Raw genomic sequence first — 22,992 nt, 5'->3', positions numbered from 1 at the left:
AAAAACACCATTGGGAAACCTCACAGGACAGAAGTGTTTTAACACCAAGAGAACTACTAGTTTTTAATTAAAAATCCAAACAGGGTGGGGTTGAAAAATTTTGGAAAGGGGCTGGAGCTGAAGCCACCATTTTTAAAATTATTTTTTTTTCAATATAAAATGAATGAGCTGGAATAGACCCAATGTCTTACTCTGTGGAACCTTGCAAAAGTGAAGAAACGTTGAAGGGTTATTTAGGGCAGCTGGCTGATGTCAAAACTGCCAGAATGCTAATTAACTGCAGGCTGAGTCTCTTACTTCTCTCTGTGTGTGTGTGCGTGTGCGTGTGCATGTGTGTGTATGTAGATATATAGATATCCTTTTGTATTATGGCATTTTTTTTCTTGCTGCTGTATTCATACATCCCACTGCAAATCATCTTTCATTTTTCATTCTGTTGACCTGGATATTATTATTTCTTTTCAGAAACAGGAAAAAAAACGAACATCTGTGTCTCCTTCCAATCTGCTGCACATCTGCGCATTTTGTAGCGGGTCTTCAAAGTTCAGTTAGCAACCCACGGACGCCATTCATCTTCTTGTTAAAATGTCTACTGCTGTATCCAATGCTCATGCCCTTGAGGGTTTTCTTTTTTTTTTTTTTTCCATTATTGTATATAAAGAACATTGTGACTTTTAATATTAGCATTTTTGCTTTCAACAGCAATTAGCAATCTCTTGGTTTGCTGTTTGGTAAAGCATCGGTTAATGAGGTCATCTAGTTTAAAATCCCAGCTACTTGAAAATAACAGGGAGGAGGTCAAATCTATCATTTCATGTTATATTCTCTGCTCTCTTTTCAGTTCTCTAAAGAAAAGATATCTTTGTTATCCACAATAAGTCATTACGACCCGTTACTGGCCCTCTGTGTTACTACCACCTCAAGATACAGTTAGGTTCTCTCTTGCTGAAGTACTGAAATAGGATAATTCATCTAATAAACAAACAAACAAAAAAACAACTTTGAGCATCTGAGGATGAGGAATTGGTTTCGCGTTGGTTGTGTTGTCTTTCCGTCGACAGTTCTGAGTTCACGTCTAGCGAGGGGTTGTCTCTATGGTGGAAGGGGTTCCCGGGGTGGTTGACCTCGGAGTAGCTGCTGGTGGTGTGTCCATCGGGCTCCCAGCCCCGCTGTTGGGCGTGACGGAGGAGCTGACTGCAGGTGTGTCTCCCTGCTGCTGGGCCTGCAGGGTCTGTCCACAGATGTGGTGGTGCTTCTCCCAGTCTTTGTGCTGGCAAAATGAGCCACAATATCGGGCTGTGTTACAGCCACTGCAGGTTTCACTCGCTTTACGGCCACAATTCCAGCAACTCTAAAGGAGATGGCAGAAGAAAGCAAGATCCCAAATTAATACACGGTTAAGGCAATAGTGTGACAAATATGTTCGGCATCACTGTAGCCTTATTTTTAAGAACTATAGAGTCAGGATGAAAAATCCAGGTGTTCACATATGGATATATACACTAAACACAGAAGATGCATGTTTTGGTGGGATGATTGTCCAAACTGTTCTGCCAGCAACTACTAAGGCATTTAACAAAGTAGTTGAAGACCTTTTAAGTTCTTACTGTAACATCCTTTCTTTTTAGGTTTGGTTATCTTTATACATAAATTCTCCATTCATTCATACTGACTGGCAATTACTATCTCCAATTTTTTTTCCCAATACATATAGCACAATAGTCAGACACACAGATATATCTGAGCAGAAGCTTCTTCCTTTTAGATACCAGAACCCTACCTCTATTGGATTCAAAGAAATGCAGTAGATAAAGGATTCTATTCCTTGCTCCTTCACAGACTAGGCAGGGTGAAGCAAAGTCCTTTAACCTCTGTCTGTTTTCAGTTCTTCCCACTGCTGCTATTCAGTGAACCTTACGACTACATACTAGGACTGTGTTAAGATAATCCCCTTTACCTCAGCTCCCCGGAGGACAGGATCCTTGTTTTTTTTTTCCCTCTGTCTCTGTATCTGAAGCACCCAGAATGATGCCTGATAGATAGTAAGTGCTCAATAGAGATTTGTGAAATGGATGCATTAGACTATGCCTAATTTGGCTTTTGAGAAATGAGAAATGCTAAAACTGGCCGAATAACAATTCTATTTGCATAGAGTTCTTTCCAGTCAATGGAGCTGCTTGGCTGCTCCTTTGTGCCTCAGCAACTCTGGGAAGTCAGAAAAGCAGAGAGAACTGGGCTCATCTGGGAGTGATGAGAACAAAACTTGGACCCTAGAAAGTTAACTGCCAGTTGTGGGCAGTGCTTTGCAAGACATGAGAAAATTAGGAAAGAGGTTGCTGCCAGGACTTAAACTTTAAGATAAATGCATCGTGAATTAGAGCACCAATATACTAGAGACAGAAGAGCACCTGTTGTGGTTAGGTCCTAGGCAGGGAAGGAGGAATGAGGAGAAACCTAACCTTCAGGAGTCCTCCTACGAGTGTGGTGGGAGAGGGACTTCAGAAAGCTGACCTTAAATGTTTCAATGTTCCTAGATTCTTTGGCAAGACCTACCCCATTAAGCAAAGCTATAGTAAGTGATCTTAGCTTTATGTTATTCAACTTTTTATTCTTTATCTTCATTGGTTTTGATTACATCCTTGAAAAACAAACTGACTATAATCTTGTAACCCCAAACAGCTGATTCTATGTGCTTGTGTGATAAGAAAGATGTTTAAAGCCCTGACATAGGGTAGATATTGCAGGTCTCCCTACAGTGTTCAGGTCTCCCTACTGTTCTCTACATTTGCTTTTCTTCCAGTATACTGGTTATGTGGCTTAAGGTAAGCTCATGAGCTGCTAACAATACTATACTCCCAGGAAAGGTCAGCCCATCACCCTAATGTGTATAGCTTTACCACTATGCAAAACGCGCAAGGGAATTTATAGCAGCCATCCTAACTTGCTAACAAATAAATGGGCTCCCAGAGGCTTTCATATGCTGGAAGCCTTTAAATTCAAGAACTCCAATTTAAAACTTTTAGAAAGAGCCCAGCTCCACTTTCTTATTTCTTTAACCATCTGACATTACTAAATTGAGCAGAAAAGCTCAAACAAAAAAACAGAAATAAAAAAGAAAAGAAATTACGACTCAACAAGGAAAAACAAAACAAAAACTTAACATCTCAAACTCTGGCCAATGAGGGGTGTTTTAAGTGAATATGAGGAAATCTAGAAACTTAGTTGATACTGTCAATGTCATAAGTAAAAATAAAATTTAAATGAATACTCAGTACTAGAACAAAAATCTTTTTCCTACTTCAATTAAGAAAATCTCAATAGATGTGAACCTCTGATCAGAAGGTTCATTAACATAACTAGAAGCTTTCTCTCTCAAAATTAATTCAACTGCATTGCATGTACAATGGTTCCACAAAGACAAGAGCAAACGTAGCCCCACCCTTCAAAGCCACGAGGTATGACAGTGCTCAGAGCGAAGTTTACTTCCTTGAGGTTTAGGCTTTTAGAGTGATGCCAGCTGGATCCTGGAACAAACTCAGCAAATAAGCGATATTCCTAAATTACACCAGAATATCCCAATTAGAGAACAGAGACTCACATCCAAAACAATATTTTAAGGAAATTAAACATCTAATCTGAGTCAAGTGGCTTCTTTAGGAAATACCCTGGTGTGAGTCCTATCTGTTTTTTGGCAGAGGCACGTTTTGGCAGACACAGGGTGGTAACTGTCCAATACTCAATGGCTCCTTCAGATTGAAATCAGATGTATGCAACATTCTCAATTTAAACTGATTAAACACACAGACTAAACCAGGTAATTACAGATGCATGTGCTGGGAAGTGGAAAGGGAGACAGAATGGGGGCTTCTTTATTTTTTAAAGTGTTTTCAAAGATGGGAACAATTTTACAAATAAAAAAGTGGAATTGTGCCAAATACAGAAACAGATGTTTTGGATCGTGAAGCTGCTGGGAATTGAGCTTTCTTGCCTAGTATTGTCTGGTTCTGATCCAGGAATTAAGGAGTCTGGCTAGTTTACCTCTAGTTTCATTCTGAAGTTGTCTGATACTATTCATTTACCACCCACCACTGGGACACACACACACACACACACACACACACACACACACACACACACACACATTCAGCTGTAGGAAGTTACAAAAAGAGCAATTTAAATGATCTGGTAAAAAAAGAAAATCTGCAAATTTTTATTTCTCTTGACCCTGTGAAGTTTCTGCCACTGTCCATACCTGCAAGACTGATGCCTGAACAGTGGCACTCAGCCCCTGAATAGTCACAATTCTGGAAACAGTGGAAGGTGCAGAATCTTGTGGGTACTCCATTTGGATCACTCTAAGCTTTCTACTGTTCACAAAGGTGGAAACTGCAAACTGTGTCTAACATCCACATGTCTATCCACAAGGGCTGGGATAAAGGCAGTCAATGGTTTAATTCAATTTTACATTTTCAATTTGTGCATTTTATATTCAAGATATTTCATTTGTTTATTCTATTTTTAAATGACTGAGCTTCCCTTTCAGGCCTCTTAGGAGTGTTGTGACTGAAATTACCACAATAGTGTAGAAACTTCACAGATACCCATTTCACAGCTTATTGCATTCCCAAAGCTCATGGCACTTTACAGCCTTCCCTTATTTGTGATAATGTTTCTCCCTTTTTGGCATAAAAAATATTTCCCTCCCTATCTGAAAAATAAGAATAAGTCAATTGACCAAAGTTCGGTTGTAACTCAGATGAAGTATTTGTGGCTGCACACAAATCTCCTCTTTGCTTCAACATGGGTTGAAGCTTTTGAATGCAAACACTGCATATTGAAGATGTCTGACACTTTGTTTCAAATCAGCAATTCTCTTTGTCCCTAAGAAAACTATTTCCTTCATCAGAGAAAGATCTTTCTGTTGTAGGCATATATCCTTTCTGGTTCTTACTGCAGAAAAATCTTTTTCTGAAAGACAAAATATCTTTTGTTTTGCCTCTTAATTGCTTTAAGTCTCTCCAGGTCTTACATATCTGTAATTCTCCAGAAAAACTTGCCATGCATTGATGTGTAACTAATTTAAGTATAACGGAATGATTGTAATTGAAACTCCCCAAATGTTAAGAATCCTACAGAAGGCAAGACACTGACTTAAATTCACATTAAGATCACACCATCAACTTGCATTGCACTTGATAATTTAAAATAATTTTCACACTTTTACAGTTCAGAAACTGGGGCCCTCAAAATGAATAATTTTTTAACAGTAAAAGGCTTGCCCCAAGTTACAAAAATATAAAATTACATAGCCAAAGTTTGATTCACCCAGACGTTTGGATTGCAAATTAAAAATACTCTTTCCAAAATGCCACACTTTGTCAATTTCAGATCTTTCTTAGATCTCATTGTGGCAGGAACAGGTTAGCCGGCACTTAACTCCCAAAAGTGGACAGCAATTGAATCTTAACGTTAGAGGCAGCAAAGACAAGGTGTCAAAGTATGTAATGAAAATGGCACAGGTTTCGAAGCCAGGCCAACTTCATTTCATTTCCAACCTCATAACTTAGTGACTTTAGAACCACAAGGCAGTTACTTAGCTTCCTGGGGCAACAGAACATGTAAAGCAGAAATACTAACTGCAGGATTATTCAGGATTATGCCAGTGCTAAATACAGTGCGTGATGTTCAGTAGGTCCTGAATAAATGGCAGGTATTAACACCACTCCCTCTTTTTGGTACTGACTGGAAGAAAAAGAGCAATCCTTACTCCAGATCCAACACCTTACAACCTTTAGAATTAGAAAGCTCATGGTCTCATTTAAATTAAGTGCTATCACCCATGGGCACTGACACAGGAAAGAACAGTAACTTACTCTCCTTTATACTTTATTAGTGACTAACAATTTCTTCTCCATCTTTATTTGCTGTTCTCAAAATTTCTGAAGATTTACCTTTGCTATTTCTCTGTTCTTCCTTATTAAATGCCTTTTGTTGAAATTTCCACGAATTTTGGTTTCCTAGATACTACTAAAAAATTCTCTTTCATATACAATAACTTTTTCTGCTGTTTGTTCTTTTCCCTGTAACTAGTTGATGGTGAGGGAGGGAGGTTGGCATAAAGAAAAGGAATATCGTTATTTTTCTCATGCTGCCCTTGTGAGATCTTGTGGTTTCAAGGATCAGCTGTAAGCAAATGACTCTCAAGCCTGTTTCTCCCTGTTATCTTCTTCCAGAGCTTTGTGCTCCTTTCAAACTGCCTGTTCTGTATGTAGCTCCACCAAGATGATCCTCTAAGTCAGAATTCCCTAAACCCAACTTTGGTGGGGTCCATTTCAGTCTTTGGCAATACTTAGGCCCAGGACTTTGTCACTTCATTGCAAACCCCTCTTTCTTTAGCCATTGGAACCATTCAGTGTCAAAACTCACAGATTTTACCTCTGTGGTCTTTCTCCTTTCTTTTCCAATCACAAAGTCACTAATTCCCTCGCCCTTTTCCTTTCTTTCTTTCTTATATAGACACACTGCTTACTTGTAAGGTCACTTTTCTTTAATAAAATACTTCTCACCTCATTTGCTCCTCTCAACCACCTTGCAAAAAAGGCAGATCATACAAACGTTATCCCAAATTTCACAGATGAGAAAACCAAAGCTTCAAGAGGTGAGCAAAAAAATGTCAGTACCAGCCCAGTGCCCTGTCTACTACACCACGAACATCTACGGCATCAAACAGCTGGCCTCTTAACAGACAGACAGATATAACTGTAACACAAAATCACAGCTCATGCTCTGAGAGCTCCAATGATTTCTGGGAATCGACTGGTCTGATGAGATTGTGAAGGCTTTGACAGGCCCCATACTGTGAGGCCCCTGTGTTTTATTCAGAGTCTATACAGTGGCATTTCCAATTTGGCCAAACTTCACAGATTCCACTGAGGTTGCTATAACCGTGCAGCTCCGCACCTATATAAGAATGACAAATAAAGGCTGTTTTAATATGGGGGAAAAATATCACTTGGGTAGTGTAAAACTCTAAACTATTAGAACAATAAAAGTATTTATCTGTTTCCATGCTCACTTGCAGTTCCTTGCTTCAATCACCTAAGCCAGTATAAGGTAGGGATCTCAAAGAAAGCTGTAGAAGTTTCCTTGGAAAGAGCTGCAATCTGAGAGCATTCACTGGAAAAAGCTTTATCTGTACACAGACAGTAAATGGAAATATAGAAAAAATAAAACAGTTTAAGATGATCAGATTCAGTGAATTTCTGATTTATGCTAATGCTGTCATTATATTCTGGGTTAAACATATAATCTACTGGGAAAAGAGAAAGTATAGTGAGCATCGCATTGCTTAGGTTATCTGCCACAAGTCCAATGTCATTCTGACTGAGAGTAATAACAAGTATCAGCCTATAAATCCAAGTAAATTTGAGGACTAGGTAGAAATAATCATGAAGTCTAATGAAGAATAGATATAGAAGTACACAATCAGGAAAAAACAAACAAACAAAAACCTCCCATTCCCGCCATGTAGCTATTTAGAGAGTGGCCTGAAAGCCCGGCTACCTGGGCTAAGGACCAGCTCACACTTACTGACTATGAGACACTCAGCAAGTGGCCTAACCCCTGCAAGAAGAGCTTTTTTTATCCGTAAAACGAGGAAAATAATACTATCTACTCTGTCAGAGCCTATGTGAGGAGTAAACGAGCTAAAGTATGGAAAGCACTTTATACCATGCCTGGTGCAGAGTTAAACAATCATTGTAGGTCTTCTTATTTCATCCCAGGCAAAACAAAATTCATGCAACCTCCAAAAGCTCTGCTGACTGTGGGTTCCTATGAGCTTGGGCCAGCCTGGTTTACAGGACCGGTCTGTCCCAGCGAGAGCACTCTTGCTTACTCCAAAAAGCATCCCAGTTTAAATACATTATATGGCCCTCTACAAATAATACCCATGTGTTATTTATTCCTGCCTGCAAGCTGCCTTTCTGCTGGTCTCCCCAATTAAATGTTCTCTGCTCTTCCTTCTGAAACATTTCCACTGTCAATCTTTCAGAACTATTGGTTTTTCTAAGCAGAATGAGCATCATTAGCTCCGTTTCATACATGTGAAAACTGAGGGAGAAGAGAAAGGGTAAATTCAGAAATTACAAACAGAAGAATTCAGAGATACCTGGAGTTAACATAAATAGCTCAGAAGAAACACATAAATGGCCAAGCTAGGCCTAGAACTCTGGTCTGATTCTGAAGATTCCTTCTTAAAGTCACTATGAAGGAAAGAGAGACAATAATAAAATGTGTATATCTAACCACATATACATTGCTATATGTTTGGATTATATAGTTTACACATAACCTAGGTAAGAGATGGGCAGATGTCTACAATATGAGATGGCTTCAAATAAAGAAAGGGAAAGGGAGAAAAGAATACTGTTTCAATAGGAATACTTTAGTATATATTGTGAGTTTTAAAAACCTGTGGTAAATATGAGCAGATAATAATGTATTGTGTTATCACTTTCAAAAACACTTTAAAAAATCTTTTAAAACACCTTGTAAGGTAAGTGAATATCATCCCATTCCTTAGGAAGAAATGGAGGCTGACAGGAGTAAAATAAATTTCCCAAAGTCCTCTGAGACAGTAACTGAGCCGGGACCATCATTCAGGTCTTCTGGGTCCTCATCTCAGATTCTTTCTGCCATACCTATCTTTCTCTTAGCTGTGCTAGCAAAAGCTGATCATTTGATCAGATAAACATGGCCTTTAAGGGGTGGAACTATTCAACTTATCATGGAAGCCAGGACACTTGACAGTGGAAGGGGGTACTCGTAATACATTACATGGGACATTAGGTGTCAATGGACAGTTCTGCCCAAAGTGGGATGGGTGGTTGCCTTGCACTTTAGCTTACAGTGCACTTTACTGTAAGTTTTACACATTAAACTTCTAAGAAATGAGAACTTTCATTTTTCCTAGAAAACAAAACAATTCATATAATACTTAAAGCACAATGCAATATGGACCTTATTGGGTGTCAAATGGTTAATGTTCAAGAAAACTCCTGAACATAAAAACACACATGAAGATTCTGAGAAGAACTAAACCATCTTCTCTGCACACACAGTCCTGACCTAACAGGGTCCCCACCCCGGGGGCCAACAATGGTGAGACCCAGAACAGGGAGCTCTATCATAGTCCAAGGAAGCCAGGTCTGTTCTGGCTCCATCCTGAGGAAACAAAGGGAGCTTTGTACACTAGAAGTGACTTACAAGTGCCACTGCGGAAGTGGCTTCTGCCAGGCTGCTTCTGTGAAAGGATACACATTCCTGAGTGTGAGGAAAGAGCAGGGTGCAGAAAAGTAACATGTGGGGTTAAAGTTATGTCCTCATTTTGAAGGGGAAAAAGTGTTTTACCACAACAAATTCAAGCCAACAACCAGGCAAAAGGTATGGCTGACCTAAACCTGCCTCCTGGTACTTGGACTGTTCTTGTACGTTGTCATCCCTTGGGAACGAAGGACATGAACTTTGGGTTAATTAATGGATTAGCCCTTTACTTCTTTGGGTCGATTAATGAATTAACCCTTTGCTTCTTGGTCAAGTCCCTTAACAAACCACTTTTCTAGTATGTCTGTGCAGACTTATGTGCAAGTCCGGAGGATTCTCGGCTTTATTCAAATGAAGTCTTTCTTCCGCCTTTTTTTCTTCTATTCTTGGAAAATTATTTACATTATTTTTGGAGGAAAGAGGCTTAATCCTTCTAGAGATGATTCCTCCCTAAGTATTAAAAGTGGTCTTGCACTTTAAAGAATAAGAAACCAGACCTAAGTTGCCTGTCTTTACCTGCATCCAAAAATTATCTTAATGATACTTATGAAAAGATCCTTATTTCACTGTTACAAAACATAGGGACTGAAAGCCTGTTGTGAGATCCTGTTGAGGCTCTGCCATTTCCTAGCTGTGTAACTTTAGCCAGGTGAGTCTCCTTATCCATAGCATGACTCAAGGCTCAAGCCATACACCAGACACTTCCACTCATCTTCAGATCATGATAAAATCAAAGCTTTTAGAGGTTCAGTGGTTTTCTCACACATCACGGAATTGTAAGAATTGGAGTCAGGAATTAAATTTGACCTTCTGAATTCCAAACCCTTTCCTTTACCATGGTCTGCTTTAAAATTCTTGGGAAAGTGTCATTGAAGACAAAAATAATGCTATGTTAAAGATCAGTTCCCCCAAAAGGTCAAAAAAAAAAAAAAAAGATTACAGAAGATCATTCTTACGTAAGTAGTAGATATGACTGAATAACCTATCATGGATACTGTTTAACAGAGTTTATTTATAATGCTAAATATTGGTGGCAATATCATATATTTTTCTGGATAACTTTTAGGAATAAAGACACAAAGCTTATAAACACTGAAGGAATATAGCATGTAACTGCCTGAATACAAAGACTTAATTGACAATTTCTTCCTAGACATTTATTTGTCTTTAGAATTTAGTGACCTAAAAAATACTCTTAACATACCTAACTTCCCTAAAATGTTCATGTGAAAGTGATAGTTTTAATGATGACATCAAATGTGCCTCACGATATTGCATATTTGAATAAAGAAGGACAAATTATCCTCAAAAGATACTAATAATGTTTTTAAAATAGAAAACACAAAACAAAGTCCTTATATCTTAGCCACAAGACATCAATAAAACTGAATTTATGTCTACTTTAATTGAACAATGGAAAAGTCAGCAGTTAAAGGGCAGATAAACTTCCCTTTGTCCCTCTCTTCCTGAGAAACTTTCAAATGTTGAAAATCAATTCCTTTTGTCCCCTTGTTATTCATCTGCTACACATTAAATAGAAACTCTGGGCATTGAGTGATTCCCGCAGAGTCTTTCATCTACAGAAAAGCCTGGTACAAATTAAATACTTACTCTCCCTCACAAATTATAGATATGTATTGTAGTAGACCATTGATTTATCAGTCCATGTCACTGCGAGTTCAGCTTGGTGAGAGCAGCCCATTGTAGTCCTTTATCTAAAGTTACTCTGGGGTTGAGAATTGTGATGCTATATTAATTAATGTGGAGCATTACTATTCTGCTCTGATTTTATAGGCTGCATTTTTAAAATCATTTTGGTCGATATTGTGTTTTGGTTACTCTGCAGATCATCGAGCCATTTAGGCTAGCTGTGTGTGTGTGTGTGTGTGTGTGAGAGAGAGAGAGAGAGGGGGAGAGAGAGAAAGAAAGAGAGAGAGAGAGAGAGAGAGAGAGAGAGAGAGAATATTACTATACCGGGACAATAATATGTGTAATATTACTGCTAGCAGCAATATTGTGCTATGAAATGACCATCATATGAGTTATCACAAATAATGTAGAAGTACAGACTGTCTCCAAGTTCTCCTAGAAATATTCAGTTGATGCAAACATTGTTTTACCATTGGACTTTAAGACCAATAGCTAAGGCAGTGATTTCAACCCCAAGCCTGCCAGATGTCTTTGGAGACCACAGCTTACATAGTATCTATTAAATCTCTTCAATTTAAGAAGGCAAGCATACATATACTCACATGCAGACATACATCACACACACACACACACACACACACACACACACACACACACACACAGCTGAGCTATGAGTCTCTGGATAACGCTGGGAAATCGTAAGAATTTCACTTTAATTGGTAACCCACTGAACATATTCAAAACCTTTTTTGGCAAAGATTAAGTGTTCAATAAAAAGACAAATGTGATCAGCTCTTGGCCAATTCCACGAGTACCTTGACTTTCCCCAAACTGTTCTAACATTTTTTCCAAATATTTGTCTAAACTGATCACTATGAATAAAGAATGCGCACTCTAAACAATGAAAACTATCTTTTTCATTCGGAGGCTCCCAAGACACCTCACCTCGCTCGAATCCTCCTGCTGATTGATAACCGCCAGCGCATCCTCTGCCGCCTGCCGCTTGGCCTCGGCGACCGTGCGCTCCATCTTGGCCCGCTCCGTCGTGATCATGTCATGGGCTTTCCGCTCCGCCTCAGACACAGCCTTCTGCAGCTCTGTCATCGCCTGGCGCTTCACCTCGTTGACAGCCTCCTCTGTGTGCCAGTCAGGCCAAACCAGACAAGAAAACACCTCTCGGTTAGCTCAGGACATCAGATACGGATTTCTTTTCTTTTAAATCATTTTTTTTTTCTTTTCGAGTCAGGTCTCATTATGTTGTCTAGCCCCATCTCAAAACCCTGGGCTCAAGTGATCCTCTGCATCAATCTCCCCTAGCAGCTGGAATTATAGGCACCTGATAGCCACCATGCCCCCTATCTGATTACTTTTATATAGAATTCTATAGAACAAGCATGACTCTCATCCAAATTATTGGGCAGTTTCAGCAGTCTAAAAACTTGCAGATCTTTGATGTACATTTAGTAAAACAAAAGGTGAAAATGTTTCTTTAACTTGAACTTCTGGGAATATTTTTTGAAACTCCTACCTCATTACTATAATTCTTTTCTTTTCTTTTTTAACCAAGCCAATGCCTCCAGAAATGATTGAGACCAGATAAGAATTAAAGGACAAGGACATTCGAAAGAAACCTGTCTGAATAATTAAGACCCATAAAGTTACTTTTCCACAATGCTGTAAGTTAATACTAATACAGGAAGATCCACAGATAAAGCATTCAGAAACAAAGATAGGGCAACAATGAATTTTACACATACACAAATAAGTGCAAACTATGAGTTGCTGGCAAAAACTACAGCACAATAGTGAAAATGTAACTCAGATGACAATTAAGTTACTATAGACTTTTTAATGAAAACCAGTGCTGTAACGGATGATCCAGTTTTACTTTTGAAAAGTCATTTCCTGAGTAGTATGAGTATGTGCCTTTATAGATTAAATGATACAGGTTTTTAAAAATAATCTCATTTCTACATTTTAAGCTGTTGTCCATTTACTTTAGCAAATATACACAGTGGTTTTGCATAACCAACTGTTGCACTAGACAAATATAACTGAATCATACCACAGGCCAAAACAATCAGGCCTGACTACAAATCTGCAAGGTGTCAAGCTCTTTATTTTTGGCTGAGGAAAGGGTGCAAAGATTCAACTAATGTACAACATAAGATTGACAACTAAAACAAGTAATTTCCATTTAAAAAAATTAACTGTTCCAATTAACAGGGGAAAATATCCTCCCCCTGAATTAGTTTATCTAATTTTCATCTTTATTCAAAGCAAAATGACAATGATTAATTGAAAATTTAATAAGCAGTAATTATTAACTTGGCAAACCTAGTACCAATTAACACTCTATTAAAACTAATTATGACATGTTTCATTCAAGTGTTTGCACTTAATTGTTTCACCCACTTAAAAAGCACCTTAATTAAATGTTCTGTTTAATTAAAAACATAGATTCCTAATAAAAATGTTTTACTGTAGATTAAAAATGTTAGAGATGCAAGTACTTCTATGGTTTCTTAAATTCCTGGGGTTTATTTCACACATCTATAGTCCATGACTTGAGAATCATCAGAAGCTCTCCACTGGTACTTAATTGTCATGACTTTTGTAGCCTCTGTCATTTTATCTGAAGTACATTTGTTTACAATTACTGTCTGCTAGGTTTTATAAACTAAAATATAAGTAAAAGATTCATACTAGAAATAGTAACTAAAATATATTAAGCTTTTGTTAGCTGCTTTAAAGTATGCATTTAAAATCTGTGTAGAATCAGAGCATTGCAGAAAGAGCTTACAGTACCTTCTTCACCAGGAGGTGAAAAGATGCCTTTATTACCCTATCATAAATGACCTGGGGCACAAGGGAAGTACTGCCCTTCTAACTATACAGCCAGTGTCTAATTTAGTTTGAATATTCAAGGTGAATTAAAATTCTGTCTAAGTGGTAATACAGGACAATAATTTTTGCTTACGATCAAAGCTGTAGCTTGACTAATTGTATATGCAAATCAGGCAATTTATATTTAAATTATGCATTCCTATTCTAATCCCACAGGCATATACAGATCAGCAAAGAGAATTGGTAGGACATTTGCAAGGTGCTTGAATATTTATTACCAACTGCAAACATTCTCTGATTGTGTAAAAAGAAATATACTGAAGAAAACATTCAGTTACCATTTTAAAACCATCTTTATGTTAGATTTTTTTCCAGTTTCATGAAGACCCCTTGTAATTTTTGAGTGTATTTGTTACTTTTGCTTTAAAAATACTACTTTTAGAGGAGAAGTGATGTGGCCAATTTCTAATCTTTAAAAATGTGTGTTGTTATGTTATTATATTGTATTATTGGGGGCAATGTGGAAGATTTGCATAGGGTCTGCAGATGAAATAATAGTGTTATATCAATTCTGAAAGTCTTGATTTCGGTAACTGTACTGAAGTTATGTAGAATATTCTTGTTCTTGGAAAACAGAAACTCAAATCATTTAAGGTAAAGAGAAATTACGTCTGCAACTTACTCTCAAATGATTAGAAATATGTATATATATCTCAGGAAGAGGATGAAAGAGGAAAAGAGAAAATACTAAAGCAAGTATGACAAAATAAGGCAACTAGGTAGAAATTATAGAGAATTTTTTTTTGTAATTTTTTGCAACGTTTCTACGTTTGAAATCATTTCAAAACAAAATTATGCAAAAAGCTATATTATGTACTTTCAAGCACAGGGTATACTTTTTGTAATTATAATTTTCTGTGAAAGTGGATGTATTTATTATGCTACATCAAGTTTTGGGAGTTCTTCCCCCTTTGTATTTTTCAAATGCTTTATTTACCTATCTTTTGCAACAAAAATAATGTATAATAATTTCATTGCAAAGCACACTTTGTAGGTTTTCCTCAAAAAATTTTTTTTTGTCCATAGCCAATTTTAGAAATCTAGAATAAAAGCTTTCAAATTGTAACAAGCTGAGTGCAGATGTCACATTCTGCCCTTGGTGTTTTCATCATGTTAGAAGCCTTGACACTGAACACTAGAAATGCCATTTAAGAAGCCTATAAAGATAAATATTATAAGTAGTTACTGGAGATTACCAGATGAAACTGTCATCCGTACTTTCAGGATTTAATATACCCCTTAAAATTTAGCATTATCCATAGAAATCTATTCCCAAACTGTTTTTAAGCAGCAGTTTAGAAATAACACTGTGAGAGAATACAAATTTCATGTCATATTTTAGTTTCAAAACCTGTTGTAGATGATAGACACTGTAATGAATAATCTAAACACTTCCTTGATATGGCTTAATTAGTACAAGCACACAACAGAAACAAGTAGTACTCTTTCTCTACTCTCTTAAGTCCCCAAAATCTGAGTAACACCCAGAATTAGGTTTAAAACCCCCAAAACAGACAGTAAAGAAAAATAATGGTGAATTCAATAGATAACAATATGTCATGTAGGAAAAAATAAACAACTGATTAAGTGGAAAATACATAGTGCAGTTTTGAATCTGCATCCAATTGCTTACCACTTACGGTAGGACTTCCTTTATGCATAGCTATTCAAGTTGACTTTCCAAGAAAGGTGCTATATTCAGGAAAATCTGTTCTCACTTAATAGCACTCAAACAAAGACTTGAGCAGATAACAGCACATAAGAAATCTGGATTACACAAAACCTTACTGGCACTTTTTCTTTATGAACTATCAAGAATTTAAATATACTTAAGAAGGGAAGTGCAGAGAAAAGACTCACTCCTCTGAACATAAAGTCACCCTTCCACTGTCCAAAATGACAATCATTTGTACCTGTTATTGGAATAAGTTGCACTGACAGCTTAGAAGTGGAGGAGAAAAATGCTCACAAAGAAGACGTATCAAGTCTTTTCACGTAGGTGGCACTTGGCATATTTTTAACAGCTTGGGAGTATCACATGACTATTACCATAAATCTGGTAAAACTATGCAATTGAGCAACATATATATTTTAACCTTTAAGCTAAATGGACCTATCTAATTTGCATGTTGGACGTTCAAGACAGCTTTCTGATTCTTAATCTGAGTTACTAAACCTAGAATGCTATCAGAATATAAAGCTCATTATCACTCTTACAAAAATAGGTATTTCTTGGAAAATGTATAAAAATACTTGCATAAGATACATGTGTCTAGAGAGTCAGCAAGTTACACAGAACTACAAACACAGCTGAGTGAAAACCCAAAGAAAAATCTTCTGTAGAAAAGAAACAAAAACAAAAAAAATCTGTCCCCTGACTCTTCGATTTGTACTGTTTGTAGAAGTAGCATTCCAGTTTCCCAACTCAAAGAGACAAACTATTTTAAGAGTTAGAGTTACAGTAGCTCAAAGCCACAGTGTTTTTCATGTCATCTCTAACTCTTGGAACAGATTTATGTTTCATCTCCTGAGCTAGTTTTCATAAAGTTTTTTGCTTGCTAGGTAGTTCACCAAGATTCTCACAGATTTGGACCTATTTAAGCGCAGTAACAAATCGGTGGGTCATGAGGAACTTTAAATCTACTATTACTAAATATAGAGCAGCATCTCTTAATGGAAAATAGGTAGTGTACACGAAAAGCAAAAATAAATGTTTAGTAACTTTGTTATTTCACTTAAAGAGTAATTTAGCTCTGATTGTTGAATACTAATTAGTATAGAAGAATGATTTTAAAAGTTGATTGTAACCAAGAAATTTTCTGAGTACTTTCACAAGTCAACCTGAATTAATGTGAGGGTTTTTTTTAAGAATGCAAGGGAAAAGGCTGAAGTATGCAATTTAATTTCTAAAACACTGGGTTTTTTTTTCCTCAAAGAAAAAACATGCATGCAAGTTAAGACCTCCTATGCTAAGTTTCAGCCTGAAATCATTATGGCCCTGAAAAAATTGAATTTTATAATGGAAATATTGCCAGCCTCTCAATTACAGTGAAACTGGCAGATGTTACTAAAATAAAAATGATTTCATCTTGTAATCAGGCCTGGTTTAAGAATATTAATCAGGTGTTTTGTTTTGTTTTGCTTTGTGGTTTGTTTTGTTGTTGTTGTTGTTGTTGTTGTTGTTAGCAGTAAAGTCCTTTCTTGTCATTCCTCACATCACTGCATTAACAACTGCACACAGCTGCCAGAACACGAAACTCATGTTTTTAAACAATTCTTACCAGCTTTCTTCCAGATCTCCTCTGGCACGTATCCAGACGCAGGCCTGTGAAGGAATTCCCGATGCGCGTCTATGAAAAGGATGGGAAGGGGGTGGAGAGAGGAGGAGAGTACTGTAAGCACACTTGTGTCATTGCACAGAGTGAAAGTAAGCAATGCCCATTCTCCTTTCTTCTCTACAAAAACGCAATTTTAAAAGGCTAAACATTTCAATTCTTGAAAATACACAAAAATAGCAAGACCTGTCATCAGAGCCCAAGGAAAAGAGAAGGTCATTGGTCTAAATGTCATGCATGCTCAAAGCCAAAGCAACTTGATTTTATTATACAATATAATGTTTGGGAACACTGTTCTCAGCACTCTCTCACTAAGAAGGCATCTACAGATATATTTTGTTAAGGAAAATAAATTGTGTTTGGCAGTGTTCCTTTAAAGAATCAAATTGGTAGTTAAAAAGTCAAATGTTCAGGTAATGTAATTCCCATAGAGCTCTGATTCTGCCACCTTTCAAAGAAGAGCAAGCTCTACTCTGTGGCTAACCAGTTCTCACAATTAATTCTTAAAAATCTCAGTGAGCATTAACATTTTTCATCCAAATTAGATCATATGGATTTGACATGGGAAGAAGCCAGAAAGACTCATTAGAATGGATTCACAGACATTCTGTTGAGCAAAGAGAGTTAGCCCAATGCTTTCCAGAAAAGGAAATGAAGTTCCACTTTAAATTAAATGCTGTGCTTACTATGCTTGTCAAATTTTAAGTTTGAGAAAACAACTAATAATAACTTTCATATAGGAATGCTAACTCCTAAAATGATATGTTCATGGAAAAAACATGAAACATCCTGTAGTTTTTACATATGCTCAAAAGTAAACAAAGTGTATACAGTCTTCCATAGCTAAAATATGCATTACAAGTCATCCATATTGGATTTTCAATGAAAGCCTTCTTATTTAGAAGAGTTCAGTAAGAAAAAAATCATTTCAACTGTTATAAAACATAATTATTAAACCCATGATAAATCCTGAGTAAAACTGAAATTTCTCTATGTGTACAGTAAATGTTCAGTAGCAGATATTTTTAAACAATACTTTATCTAATGGTTATGTTGAAGATCAAGACATTCAGTATTCTATATTTTATGGTGCTACACAATGTCAAAAATAAAGAAAAGCACGATCAGTTAAGCTAAGTGTGTATGTTGTTACATTTGAATATTTTAAATACATCTGAATGCTTTGAATTCTTGCAGGACACATAGACTATCAACCGGCAAGAACATAGCTTTTCTCAACTATTCTGAATTGGCAAAAACTTCCTATGGCTTGGTGAGGAATATATGGAAACTGTAACATCTTTGCAATTTTTAAATCTAAAATTATTCCAAATTTTTAAGTTTATTTTCAAAAGTTTACACTGTAATATTATGACCACTTAATAAAAGGACGGACTGGAAATTATGCATTCTCCTGTGTGCATTCATTTCTATAAAGTAAATGACAAAAATAAAAATGTTTTTACTGAAGTAACTTTCAATCTTAAAACTGGTGCATAAATTATCTAAAAGAAATGTGATACAGCTAATTAGCTTTATCAAGATTATCTTCCTTATCACTATAACTATTTCTAAAAGAAATAAAGTACAATCAAGTTCATATTTAGCCATGTGACATAGTACAACACAGAGATTTACTTATGACAACATTTAAAGACAATTTTTAAGAAGACAAGACTTTGATTTAAGCATAATTTATTGGATAAGAATAAGAACAGATCTGTGAAGTTTGAAGACAGAAAAAACTTGACTCCAAAGTAGCAATTTTTTTTCATTTATTATGTTAAGAAGAGACCTGTAGTTCATAAAAATTATTATTTTTTTCTGTCTTTTTGAGACAGAGTCTTGCTGTCTTGTCTAGGCTGGAGTGCAGCGGCACAATCTCAGCTCACTGCAACCTCCACCTCCTGGGTTAAGTGATTCTCCTGTCTCAGCCTCCGGAGTAGCTGGGATTACAGGCGCATGCCACGAAGCCCAGCTAATTTTTGCATTTTGTAAAGATGGGGATTCACCACTTGGCCAGGCTGGTCTCAAACTTCTGACATCACGTCATTCAGCCTCCCAACATTCTGGGATTACAGCCCTTCCAAAGTACTGAGATTACATGTGTGAGCCACCATGCCCAGCCTATAAACATTATTTTTTGATAAACAGCCAATCATTATGATAAAGAACAGAAAAAGTGATTTAAGGTATCCAAAGTCCATGCATGAAAGATACTAATTACCAGCCCCAGGCAACATAGGCTGAAGAAAGTTAGTTCTAGCGCTCAGTGGAATCAGCTATTGACCATGGAACAAAAGGTAGGTCAGTTTGTCCACGTCTCAGATGCCTCATCTCTAATAAAGCAAGGACAATACTACTATTGTTTGAGAGCACTGCTCTGAGTATTTAAGAAGATACCTCCTATTACATGCACACACTAAACTCTCATCAGCTGGTACTTGCTATTATCCTCATTATTATCATCATTATTATTACTTAGTAGGTGGTCTAGTAAGAACAGCGATATACCTATTTCCTTATAAATAACTAAGGTGTAAAGAGTATTTTAAAGTTTATCTTTTCTCTCAATATTAAAAATTCAAATAGAACAAATTTTGAAGAGAACAAAGCCATTGAAGAAGTCTGGATTAAGCAATATACACCAAGTAATTTGTTAAACTCCCAGAGTCTATGTCACTTGGAAATAGACAATATTTCAATAGTTCACAATTCACTGCCTTTGTCCTTGGAAGCAAAATCCTCAGATTTCTTAGACGATACTTTCAAAAATTTTACTTTAGCCTCACCCATGGAATGTGTATAACACCCAAATTGACTCAAATATGAATGTGCCGGGCTCAACTGACCTTCTACCTCCTATGGGTTGCACAGCATGTGTCTTGAGGGTATATATACCATACTGGAAAGTTGTGCAATGTTTCTTGCCTACATCTTCCTACATTTCTCACTGGCATTGCCATGTCCACATAGGACCAAACTTCAACTGACCTAGAAACCCGATAGCAATGCCAAAGCCAATCATGCAAAAGTTTTCTTAATGCTAACTACTTTCCAAAAGACATTTTTTCAAAACAGCAGAATCTAAAGGTAAATAATTATATATATATATATGTATGTATGTATTTTACAATATCCTCTCCAGTTCAAAGTTAGTGTACTTGATAAGCAACAGTTCTACCAACAGAAAGAACAGACTGATTGGTAGCATGTGTACTCTTCAGAAATCTATTTGATACCCTGATGAACACTACTTTAATAGCTACAGAAACGAAATGACTAACATATTTAATATCTCCTCTTCTGATTAAGCAGCAGAAATATCAGAATCTATATAGGAAAAATAAGTTTGAAAAACAAAACAAAGGACAATTCTCTCTAAGGACGTTATTACTTTAGAATACTGGCTATTCTAGACACATCTACGTAAAACACCTTAAGATTCTAAGGCTTAGATTCTAAAGAAGCTAATTCTTAACCATTAACTCTTAACCACCCACAAAATATCAGTTGCTATAAAAATGAATCATCATTCTAAAATGCAGTGGTAGAAACAAAGACAGAAGAAGCTACACAAGATGGTTTAAAATGTGAACATATATGCAACTACTGAAAGATGAAAAAAATATAGAAAAGTCCTTCTAAATTAAGTCTAGCTTGCTTTGGGATATAAATTGCTTGGGAGGTGAGAGGGAAAGAGGATGAAGGGAGACTCCTGAAAATAATCCACATCTATGAAGAGAGGAGACCAGGTAGAGTGACAGAAAATGGTGTAAGAAATGTGAAAGAACAGAAGGAGCAATCTATGATGTATGAAAGAGATGGAAGATGCACTACACTTACGACAGGATGGAGACCATTGGATACTAGATACTGCAAGGGCCGCCATCAATATACATGAAGGGATGAGCTGATAGCCTTTGGAGAAGCAATGTGACCTCATATGACCCAGGACAGCAATGCTCAAAGCTTGGCAGCACCTAGGTATGGCCTTCATCCTGTAGTGGGCAGAATGAGGCTATGATCATGATAATATCTATTACAAAAACCATCAAAAGAAAGAAAGAGTTAAGTGATTTTATCTTTACAAATGCCACTTGTTTTTAAAATAATACATTCAGAAATCTTCAGAAGCCCAAATCCAACCTAGAAGCCAGCAACTGCTTTAGGATTTCCATCTTTTACAACAAACATGTTTAATGCTCCAGGAAGTAACCATGTCTTCTTAATTTAAAAAGATGGACATATTTAACTAATAGTCACATCTTTTTGAACCCACTATAGTTAAGTACAGTAGGCATTTGCATTATGAAGTCAGCTGAATGACTGTGAGATTAATTTCATGATGTGATTTAAAGAAATCAATATGAGTACAAAACTACAAACATTTACATGCAAATACACAAAGAATAACTTGTTTGTGATTTTCATATTCTGAGAGTACAGAAGTTGAAATATTTCTTTGGCCACGAGAAATCTACTTTTCTATACCCTTGTATTATAAATTAAGGTCCCAAAGGTAGAACAGATTAATATATTTAAGACAGGATTCTTTTCTAATCTCTGTGCCTATTAAAGTAGCCACCTGGTTAGAAATACTTTCCAGATGAAAAAATACTTATGAATCCACTGTAACTTCACAATTTTGAATGCCAAGGAAAATTTTTACTAGTTTCATTTACTACTACTCTTTAAAGTTCTTCTTGATTTTATTTTTTAATTATTTATTTAATTGTTTTGAGACAAGGTCTCACTCTGTCACCCAGGTTGCAGGGCAGTGGCACAAACATGGCTCACTGCCACCTTGACCTCCTAGCCTCAATGAATCCTCCCATCTTGGCCTCCTGAACAACTGGGACCACAGGCATGCACCACCATGCCCAGCTAATTTTTTGATTTTTGGTAGAGATGGGGTATCACTATGTTTTCCAGGCTGGTCTCAAACTCATGGACTCAAGGGATCCTCTCACTTCAGCCTCCCAAAGTGCTGGGATTGTAGGCATGAGCCACCATGCCCAGCTGAAAGTTCTTTTTGAGGATGTACATCTAAATAATAATAATATCTAAGACACAACACGTCTACTATGTGTCAGGCACTGTCCCATATGTGTGTGTTTTAACCTATTAACTTAATACAGAAATGCCTATGAAATATGTATTACCATCACCATTTTACACATGAGGAAACTGAAGCTGAAGAGATTATGAGTTGCCAGGCTGGGCGCAGTGGCTCACACCTGTAGTCCCAGTACTTAGGGAGGTAGAGGCAGGCAGATCACGAGGTCAGGAGTTCAAGACCCGCCTGACCAACATGGTGAAGTCCTGTCTCTACCAAAAATACAAAAATTAGCTGGGCGTGGTGGCACATGCCTGTAATCCCAGCTACTCAGGAGGCTGAGGCAGGAGAATTGCTTGATCCTCATAGGCAGATGCTACAGCGAGCTGAGATTGCGCCACTGTGCTCCGGCCTAGGTGACAGAGCAAGATTCCATCCCAAAAAATAAAATATTTTTTTTTTAAAAAAAGAGAGAGATTATGACCTGCCAAAGGCCACAAAATTAATATGGAGAGGAATGAGTAATTCTAATCTAGTAATTCTACTGAGTTTGTGCTTTCAACCTTCATGCTAGATTTCCTGAGGATTTAGAGAGCAATGAGAAATCCCATTATTCAATCATATGACATCATAAAACTTGCCAGCTAGCAAAAATTTTAAAATATTAATTCCTCGACCAACCTACTTGGGACAGGGGACGGTATTAATTCAACAAAC

The 22,992-nt window shown here is 36.9% G+C and overlaps 1 protein-coding gene across 10 annotated transcripts in view; it reads right to left on the bottom strand.

Annotated features, from left to right (window-relative positions):
• RUNX1T1 (RUNX1 partner transcriptional co-repressor 1) overlaps positions 1 to 22,992 on the bottom strand; it is a 147,948-nt gene that overhangs the window by 5,598 nt on the left and 119,358 nt on the right. For all 10 annotated transcript variants that reach the window (XM_010349415.3, XM_010349417.3, XM_074386874.1 and 7 more), the window contains 3 exons: positions 17,163 to 17,231; positions 11,920 to 12,110; positions 1 to 1,351 (listed from right to left, as the gene is read on the bottom strand). The exon at positions 1 to 1,351 is cut by the window's left edge. In XM_010349415.3, coding sequence (XP_010347717.1) covers positions 1,076 to 1,351; positions 11,920 to 12,110; positions 17,163 to 17,231 — 536 coding nt within the window. In that variant the 3' untranslated portion in view covers positions 1 to 1,075. The remainder of the gene's footprint in view (positions 1,352 to 11,919; positions 12,111 to 17,162; positions 17,232 to 22,992) is intronic.

Source organism: Saimiri boliviensis, chromosome 15 (genome assembly GCF_048565385.1).
Source record: "Saimiri boliviensis isolate mSaiBol1 chromosome 15, mSaiBol1.pri, whole genome shotgun sequence".
In the NCBI taxonomy this organism is placed as follows: domain Eukaryota; kingdom Metazoa; phylum Chordata; class Mammalia; order Primates; family Cebidae; genus Saimiri; species Saimiri boliviensis.
The sequence above is the reverse complement of the archived record's forward strand: the minus strand, read 5'-3'. Positions and strand labels throughout refer to the sequence as shown.